This window comes from Trichomycterus rosablanca, chromosome 3 (assembly GCF_030014385.1).
Source record: "Trichomycterus rosablanca isolate fTriRos1 chromosome 3, fTriRos1.hap1, whole genome shotgun sequence".
Classification (NCBI taxonomy): Eukaryota; Metazoa; Chordata; class Actinopteri; order Siluriformes; family Trichomycteridae; genus Trichomycterus; species Trichomycterus rosablanca.
In genome coordinates this window covers 56,560,343-56,570,342 of record NC_085990.1, presented here as the reverse complement: position 1 = coordinate 56,570,342, position 10,000 = coordinate 56,560,343, and the positions used below count along the sequence as shown (strand labels likewise).

The 10,000-nt window shown below is 38.7% G+C and overlaps 1 protein-coding gene across 1 annotated transcript in view; it reads left to right on the top strand.

The window, feature by feature from the left end:
• The first annotated feature begins 1,705 nt into the window (after window positions 1-1,705).
• The window catches only part of LOC134310010 (NLR family CARD domain-containing protein 3-like), a 45,880-nt gene continuing 37,585 nt past the window's right edge, over window positions 1,706-10,000 (top strand). The window contains exons 1-5 of the mRNA XM_062991517.1: window positions 1,706-1,743; window positions 1,876-1,992; window positions 3,838-3,901; window positions 4,801-4,999; window positions 5,338-7,129. Of these exons, the coding sequence (XP_062847587.1) occupies window positions 1,709-1,743; window positions 1,876-1,992; window positions 3,838-3,901; window positions 4,801-4,999; window positions 5,338-7,129 (2,207 nt within the window). The 5' untranslated portion in view covers window positions 1,706-1,708. The remainder of the gene's footprint in view (window positions 1,744-1,875; window positions 1,993-3,837; window positions 3,902-4,800; window positions 5,000-5,337; window positions 7,130-10,000) is intronic.

The window sequence follows — 10,000 nt, the reverse complement described above, 5'->3', positions numbered from 1 at the left end:
TTGCTTATTACACAGAAACGACTCATTTCAGGGTCCGTGATGTGATTAGGTAGTGCCTTAATCATGATCTTACCATCATTCTTACACTTAACTTACTTTATAAGTATAAACAAGTTTTAAATATGATGCCTGCAACACACTGAACACAATCACAGTAAAACATGTATAGAATATTGAAGATACACTGTTATGACACATTCCACACTAAGCAGGTGAGCTGGTAACAGGTGAAAGAATGATTGAGTATAGAAGGAGGATCCACCAAAGGATCAGTGGTTGTAATCAAAGATGGGTCGTAGGTTAGTGCCAAACATCTTGATTGACAGTTCTATTGGCTCAATATAAAACTGCAAATCATTTAGGTGTTTTACCATCTACCATACATAATACTGGTAAAGGATTCAGGAGATCCAGAGAAATCCCAGTCCATGTAGGGCGAGGCTGGAAACCTCGTTGTCTTCGACCCCTCAGACAGCACTGCAGGAGAAACCATTACACTGCTTCAGAAATATAGTCACATGGGTTTGGGAGCGCTTCATTTCAGATGAATTCTGTGCAGAAGCTTCTGTGAGTTTTCTGGACCGAAGATCTTTCAGATGAACAGAAAACGGTAAAAAATTGTGCTGTAGTTGGATGAATTCACATTTTGGCTCATGAAAAATGGTCAAGTTCTCAGTACCAACAACAGGATGGAGCATCCAGGCTGGTATCAGTGAAAAGTGCAAAAACAAACATCTGTAATAGTACGGTGGTGCATCAGTGCTCATGTGTGACCTGCATGTGTGTAAAAGCAGCACTGATGAGGATACGTGTCATTTTAGAGAGACATAAAGTCACATGTTTACCTGAGAAGTTCATGATTATTTCAGCGAGACGATGGCAGGCCTCATTCTGCACTCATGACAACAGCATCGCTATGTAGACACAAAGTTCACCTCCGTCCCAACTTTTCTGCAGGCATTAAATTCTACATTTGTTTACATGTCAAAAATATAACAAGTGAAAGCATTAAGCGTTCTAAATAATCACAGATACTTTTGTCTGTGTCCAAAGTACTCCAGTGGTCTACACACAGCCTTGACCTCAAACATATTAAACACCTTTGGAATTGATATGGAATCTAGATTGACTAACTGGCCACAAATTCTCATTTAGATGCATTTTTAAATTTAATGGAAATCCTTCCTAAAAAGTGAAGTTTGACGTGGTTACAAAGGAGAAACAAAAGAGCTGCAACTCCACATTAATGTCCAGGGCTTTGGGATGATAAGTGCTCCACATACTTTTCACCATATAGTGTTTTACTTTCTATAAAATACAACTATTTCATCCCCTTATTATGTTCATGATCAAATGTGTAAATAGAATAAAGCAAATGTCCATTTTATAGTTGATAGTCCTCCAGATATTCTGTGATATGAATAACAGGATTGATGTTGGACGTGTCGGCGGCTCTGTGGAGGTTAAGAGGTTTAGTTTGGTTTATTAGACTCACATTACAGATTGTAGTTTGTATCTGATCTTCACAGTGACGTTATCAGATTATTAAAGAGAGAAAAAATTTAAAGTGTTGTATAATGGAGAACCTGCAAAACAGAAATTCTTCATGTGTTGTTCTTGTTTTAGTCTGATTCAGGGTGAGAGATCAGAACCACCTGAACCCAGCAGTGTGTCCATGAAGAGTGATTGGTCAAAGGGAGAACCACCAATGTTCAGTGACCGAGAGCGTTCTACTGATCTGAGGTCAGGATGATTTTAGGAAATGTGACTAAAATCTTTTTATATTATTCAGATTTCCACCTATTATTAGTGTTTTATTAGAACAGTTTTAATAATCACATTTTAATCTCCACTGATTGTTCTTCTGTGCTTTAGGTCAGTGAAAAGTAAAAGATCAGACTCACCTGAACCCAGCTGTGTGTCCATGAAGAGTGATCAGTCAATGATCCATCCCATGACATTCAGAGAAGGAAATTCTTCTACTGATCTGAGGTCAGCTTGTATTTTCTATTTTATTCAGTTGTTCACAACCAGTCCAACCTGATAAAGTTTGGCAATAGAATGATGTTAAACAGCTGCTGAATGTTTATTGCAACCCCAAATCAGAAAAAAGTTGGGACAGGATAGAAAATGCAAATAAAATAAACACAGAGTTTCTTACTGTGACTTTGACGTTTATTTGATGTCAGACAGGATGAAGCTGAGATATTTCATCTTTTATCTGCTCAACTTCATTTCATTTATTAATAAACATCCATTCCTGCATTTCAGGCCTGCAACACATTCCAGAAAAAGTTGGGACGGGGAAGGGGGGGGTACTAGCACTAATTTAGTGCTAGTAATGAGATGAAAACACTAAATAATGATGTGATGTTAAACAGGTGATGTGAACAGGTGATTGTAATCATGGTTTGGTATAGGGTTGGGCGGTATGACGGTATTACAGTATACCGCAGTATTAAAAAATGGTGACGGTATTTTTTAAATGTGAAGCGCCAAATTTCTGCTTCAGGTTTACCTTGAAAACTGAGACTTTAGGACATGTGCGCATCCACAGTAAGGGAGGGGTGGGAGGGGTAGGCGGTTGGAGCTCACTGATTGGCTGTGGGGTGCTCACTGGTGTAAGGTGATAACACAGAGAGACGAGTGAAGAGCCACACTGGCTAGCGTTAGCTGTGAGCTAACAAGCAGAAACTGAAAAACGACTCGTCTTTCAAAATCAACATTTTTTTATCAGTTCAAGAGAAAGCGAACACGAGCGCGTGCATGCGCGGACATGTACTTATTTACTAAATATATCTTCAGTGTAAATCCAGCACAAGTGTGGAGAAAAAGGAGCAAACAGTGATAATAACGTTACGCCCAATCCGCTGTTCTGACTCTTGTGTCTGCCATAGATTTTCCTGCCTATGTAAGAACTATTTTTTCCTAAATAAAAGCGCTATATTAAGAAAAAAGAACGTCTCACCTGTCGTGTAATGTGAATTATAAAATATATAGTCTGACCCTTTAAGAATGTTAAGTGCACTGTAGGAAGAAATGTGTGAGAAAATGATTAAAATGTTTAAAAACAATGAACCTCAAAGAAATATTGCAAGGGATTTGCATGTTCTCCCTCTACAGTGCAGAATATCATTAAACCATTCAAGGAATCAGGAGGAATTTCAGTGTGTAAAGGTGGAGGGTGCAGCTTAATCTGAACGCTCGTGATCTTCCATCCCTCAGACGCCATCAAGAACCTCCACTCAACACTAGCTGATATAACCACATGGGTGAGGGATTAGTTTATCAAACTTTTATCAGCTCTACAATACAGAGTTACTGCACTAATCATACTTAACACTTTACTGTGCAAAAAAGAAGCCTTATGTTAACCATGTCCAGAAGCGGCGTCCACTTTTCTGGGCTCGGAGGCATCTAGGATGGACCATCACACAGTGGAAACGTGTATTGTGCTGCACATCACCTACTGCACACATTACAAAGGCATGGCTGAGGAAGAAGAGGGTACGAGTACTAGACTGGCCTGACTGCAGTCCTGACCTGTTCCCAATAGAGAATGTGTGGAGGATTTTGAAAGGAAAAATGTGACAATGACGACCCCGAACTGTTACACATCTTAAGGCCTGAAATGCAGGAATGGATGTTTATTAATAAGTGAAATGAAGTTAAGCAGATAAAAGATGAAATATCTCAGCTTCATCCTGTCTGACATCAAATAAAAGTCAAAGTAAACGTAAGAAAGTGTTTTTTTTTTATTATTTGAATTTCCATGCTGTCCCAACTTTTTTCTGATTTGGGGTTGTAGATTGAACTTAATGCTTTGATTGTTTACAGAAAACAAAAGAAATTAAAGAAATCAGAAAGAAGCAGCAGAAATGAGGTGGATTCAGTATTTAAGGTGTGTATCTGAGACTCTGTGTGGAACTTGTGTGTGATCAGTCACGTCTACAACATTTTATTCTTTTTAATATTGCAGAAATGTCCACAGTTATACTATTAGCAGTGACGTGATGCTTAATCAAAGAGGATTACAGTTTATGTGGTGTAATAAACAATAACTCATCAGTCATCTACAGTCAGCTTCAAAATTATTGGCACAATTGATTATTTGTGGTTGAAAGAAGTTTATTTGTTATCCTAAAATATAATAATCTTATTTAAAGTATATATTTCATAAATGTAATGAGTGATGAAGAAAGATGGTACACAGACTCATCACCAAGCTGATTCTAGACCCAAGAGCAGTGACTGAACATAATCAGAGGCCAAAGGAAACAAATGTTATCTGATGACCTAAGGTGGGATTTGACCCCACAGTATCTCTACGGTGTGAGTTAACCAGGAAACAACCAGAGGTCGTTTAAAGTGACAAACCAGATCACCAAACACACTGATCAGTTCATTAAAAATAATAATTAGGAAACTACAGTGATGTGAGCGCTGTGTTGGAACTGTGATCAAGTGTGATACGTTAGTTACATGATCCACCAACATATCACCACACGATCGATCAGTACTTCTATTTCTAAACCTAACTAGATAACCTACTCCTAAAAGTCAGTTTCTTCTAAACAACTGCTAGTTGTCCTGTACACCCCTACGCTTTGTTATAGTATTTTAATTAAGGTTGTGGCACTCTTATAAATCCAGACATTTTAGTTTTAATTTTACCTTTTTTAAATTTTACTTAATGTTTTAATTAATCCACGTCGTACCTTTACTAGGGAACCAATTATTTTGGTGACTGTACCAGTGTAGGTTTAACATTTTTATATGTAATTACTGTAATTTCATCAGGAGCTGGAGCAGAAAGTCTTCACTCTGTTAAAAAATGAGCTGAATAAATATAAGAAGATACTGAGTCCAGGTTACCCAGAATGCTCTGAGGTGAAGGATAAGGAGGATCAATGTAGTTTCAGAGAGGAGGTACTGAAGATCACTCTACATGTCCTGAAGAAGATGAACCAGACAGATTTAGCCAACATGCTGCAGACCAGTAAGAGCTGCTGGTTTTATTCCATCACTTTCATTTGATAAGATCTACAATATAATGTTATTTTAATTAAAAACTACAATAATTAAAAAAACTGAAAAATTATAATTATTTACAAACCTCTGAAAGTTAGTGTAGGTGTGTAATAGTGAAGTGTGTCGTGCTGGTAGTTCGTTGGTTAATATTCAGTTCAGTTTTATTCTTGCTAATACTAATAAAACATTAATAGCAGCAAACTGATATCAGAGACGATCAGACAGATTAGATTAGTAAATAAGTTTAGATTTTATACTCTGGTACATACAGTGAAATATTTATCTTCATGTTCTTCTGTTTATTAGAGCTGGTCTCTGTTTATCATAAGAACCTCAAAACCAAACTGATAGAGAAATATAAAAGAATTAATGAAGGAATCTCACAGCCTGGATCATCAGTTCTCCTGGATCAGATCTACACTGAGCTCTACATCACAGAGGGTTCGAGTGGAGACGTCAATACTGAACATGAGGTGAGACAGATTGAAACGACCTCCAGGAGACCAACAACACAGGAGAAACCCATCAAATGTAACGACCTCTTTAAAGACACGTCCATCAGAACTGTGCTGACTAAAGGAGTTGCTGGAATTGGAAAAACCGTCTCTGTGCAGAAGTTCATTCTGGACTGGGCTGAAGGAAAAGCCAATCAGGACGTTCTCTTCATGTTCCCACTTTCCTTTAGAGAGCTGAATCTGATTAAGGAGAAACATCTCAGTCTGATGGAGCTTCTTCAGTATTTTTTTCCAGAATTTAAAAGAATAAAATCAATAAACTGCAGCACCTACAAGATCATTTTCATCTTTGATGGTCTGGATGAGTGTCGACTTCCTCTAAACTTCCAGAACAATGAGATTGTGTGGGATGTAACAGAATCAGCCTCCGTGGATGTGCTGCTGACAAACCTCATCAAGGGGAACCTGCTTCCATCTGCTCTCCTCTGGATCACCTCTCGACCAGCTGCAGCCAATCAGATCCCTCCTGAGTGTGTAGGCCAGGTAACAGAGGTACGAGGGTTCAGTGATCCTCAGAAAGAGGAGTACTTCAGGAAGAGGATCAGTGATGAGAACCTGGCCAGTAAAATCATCAAACACATGAAGTCATCAAGAAGCCTCTACATCATGTGTCACATTCCAGTTTTCTGCTGGATTTCAGCCTCTGTTCTAGAGAGAATGCTGGGTGAAGCAGAGGGTGGAGAGATCCCCAAAACTCTGACTCAAATGTTCATCCACTTCCTGATCTTTCAGATCAAACACAAGGAACAAAAGTATCATGGGAAATGTGACCCTGACCCTCACCAGACCAGAGAGACGATACTGGCACTGGGAAAACTGGCTTTCCAACAGCTGGAGAAAGGAAACCTGATCTTCTATGAAGAAGACCTGAGAGAGTGTGGTATTGATGTCGGAGAAGTGTCAGTGTACTCAGGAGTGTGCACCCAGATCTTCAGAGAGGAGTTTGGGTTACACCTGGGGAAGGTCTTCAGCTTTGTTCATCTGAGCGTCCAGGAGTTTCTGGCTGCTTTATTTGCATTTATCTGCTTCATCAGCAAAAATCCAACAGAACAACAAACCACTGATCTGTCTGATCTGTTCACCAAGTCCAGCATGTCTGATTTCCTCAAGAATGCAGTGCACAAGGCCTTACAGAGTGAGAATGGACACCTGGACCTTTTCCTTCGCTTCCTTCTGGGTCTCTCACTGGAGTCCAATCAGACTCTCTTACGAGATCTACTGACACAGACAGGAAGTAGCTCTCACAGTAAACAGGAAGCTGTGGAATACATCAAGGAGAAGATCAGGGAGAATCCCTCACCAGAGAAATCCATCAATCTGTTCCACTGTCTGAATGAACTGAACGATCATTCTCTAGTGCAGGAGGTCCAGACTTACCTGAACAAAATAGAACCTGATTATATATATGATCATTCTTGTTGTCTCAGAGGAATCAGTCTCTCTCCTGCTCAGTGGTCAGCGCTGGTGTTTGTGTTACTGAACTCAGAAGAAGATCTGGAGGAGTTTGATTTGAGGAAATATAAGAGATCAGATGAAGGTCTTCTGAAGCTGCTGCCAGTGGTGAAAGAATCCAGAAGAGCTGTGTAAGTATTTTCATCATTAATATCACAGCAGCAGCTTTTTACTGTTATTATAAATGTAGTGAAGCAACATGAAGTGGTTCTGATCCACCTAAACACAACTTATTCTAACCTGTGTGTGTGTGTGTGTGTGTGTCACATTTTAAAGATAAAAGGAATCCTGGTGAGTCTGTGTGGTAACTTTCATTAAATTCAACATTTTATTTTAAAACCCCAATTTCAAAAAGTTGGGATCCTGTGTAAAATATAAATAAACATAAATAAAAAAAGAATGCAAATTTTATCGACCCACATTTTATTTACATTAGAGCAGTGGTTCTCAAACTGTGGTACGCGTACCACTGGTGGTACGTGAAGCAGCACGAGGTGGTACGCCAGATAATCTCGGAAAAGTAATTACATGCACCGAAAAAAAAAAAAGAATAATAATAAATAAAAAAATAACAAAATGTGTAAATTACTAATAAAATTCTTATAATTCTGTTTTAATAAAATCAGTTTAATTAAAACAAATCGTATTAAAACTAATGTGTTATTTAAAATATTCGGGGCTACGCAGACACCGTACTTCATTACGTCTATACTTCACGTTCGCGGTTTCCATCTGGAAATTTCCGAAACGGTATCAGTAAAGTTATCAGTAGATCTCTCGCTTTTATCAGATCAGATCTGCGTTTGAAGCTCACTGATCTCGTTCCTGGCTGCTCCGCTAAACAGACGCGTCCCACTCCCTCACATGCCGATTCTATTGAACGGATCTTTGAAATGAACGAAAGGAGCCAAGTCATTTATTTCTGCACAATTCTTATCGGCTGTAATCCACCCATTCAGCTTCCATCAGTAAAGGGGAATTAATCGTAAATCGTAATAAAGGCTGTGTATTGTCGATATTCAAATCCGAAACACTTTCAGTATTGCGGAGAGCGAGACACACACACACACACACACACAGAGAGAGAGAGCTGGTAGTATAATTACAAATAATTGAGAAATAAACTATAAACTTGTTTAATTCTGTTAAATCTGATTATTTCATTGTGCTTATGTTTTAAAGCAGAAACAAACACAGTCACATCTCTGTACAAGAGAGGATTTTTCTGAAACTTAATGAAATGCAACCACAGTCTGCCTCTTCCCTGTAGTGTTTTTGCCTTTTGAAATGAATCTTTCTCATTTAAGTGATGTTTGAATTAGGCCTACATTTAATGCAAATTTGATGTTAATATCGAGGGTGTCTTATAGTTTACCTAGTAGCGTGAAGTCACTTTTTGAACGGCTCCTTGAAAGGAACCGAGCCAAAAGATCCAGCTCCCGTCAAGAAGCCATAATTCCCATCACTAATATATATATATATACTGTATATATACACACACCTAATTAATGTGAGCCTTATGTGGTTCTGTGATGAGAAACATAGGTGGTACTTGGAAGTTTCGATTTGATAATGGGTGGTACTCGGTCTGAAAAGTTTGAGAACCACTGCATTAGAACATAGAACACATATTTACATTTTCAGCATTTAGCAGATGGTTTCATCCAGAGTGATTTACATTTGTGACCGTATACAATCTAAGCATTTGAGGGTTAAGGGCAGTGGTGAGGCTACAAGATCAGTTTCCGGCAACCTTCTAATTACTGGACCAGCACCTTAACCTCTAGGATACAGCTGATAGGCTACATATTAGATACTGAAATATATTTTAGCATTTCATGAAAATTATTTACAAAATGATGGCAGCAACACATCTTAAAAAAGTTGGGAGGGGGCAACAAAAGACTGGAAAATTAAGAAAACAGCTGTCACATGACTGGGTATAAAAAGAGCATTTTGGAGTCTCTCATAAGCAAAGATGGACAGAGGTTCACCAATCTGTAAAAAACTGCATCTAAACATTGTGGAACAATTTCAGAAAAATGTTCCTCAATGTAAAATTATGACCTCACCATCTACAGTACATAATATCATCATGAAAAGATTCAGAGAATCTGGAGAAATCCCTGTGCTCTAGGGATGAGGCTGACGGTTAATATTGGATGCTTGTGATCTTCGGGCCCTCGGGCAGCACTGCATTAAAACAGGCATGATTCTGTACTGGAAATCACTGCATGGACTCAGAAACACTTTCAGAAATCATCGTGTGGTGGAAAAAACCCTTTTAATAAATACCTTGAAGACTGGATTATAAGTAGAAAAAGAGGTTTATTCTTGTCTGCAGAGAAGGATCCCACCGACAAGCCTCTCATAGAAGACTGGGCAGTGTGATCCAGAAGAAAAGAACAGTTAATCTTATATACATGGTGGCAATGCCCTTATGGTTGTGTGGGAAAGTTCACACATTAACAAGGTGGGGAGTAGGAACTGTTTGAAGGTAGCGGGAACAGGATTCATAAGTGTCTTGATTGCAGGCGACAGTCTTCTGTTATGTATGGCAGCTGCTGAAAGACAGGATCTGGACGTCATCACAGGATCTGGGAATTATTGGAAACCATGCATCTTCTGTTATGTATAAATTAACATTTCTTTGTTCTTTGACAATCGTCTATAAACTTAATTCGCTGTGTAATCCAGAGATGCGAGTTAAAGCTGTATCATGAAGCCATATGTTAACACGATCCAGAAACGTCACCATCTTCTCTGGGCCAAAGCTCATTTAAAATAGACTAAAACAAAATGGAAAACTGTTCTGTGGTCAGATTAATCAAAATGAGAAATTCATTATGGAAACCACAGACGCCGTGTTCTGTACACTCAAGAGGGGAGGGAGGGATCATCCAGCTTCTTATCAGCGCTCAGTTTATAAACCTGCATCTCTGATGGCGTTGCATTAGTACACATCTGGAAAGTCACTATCAAAGCTAAACAGTATACAGATG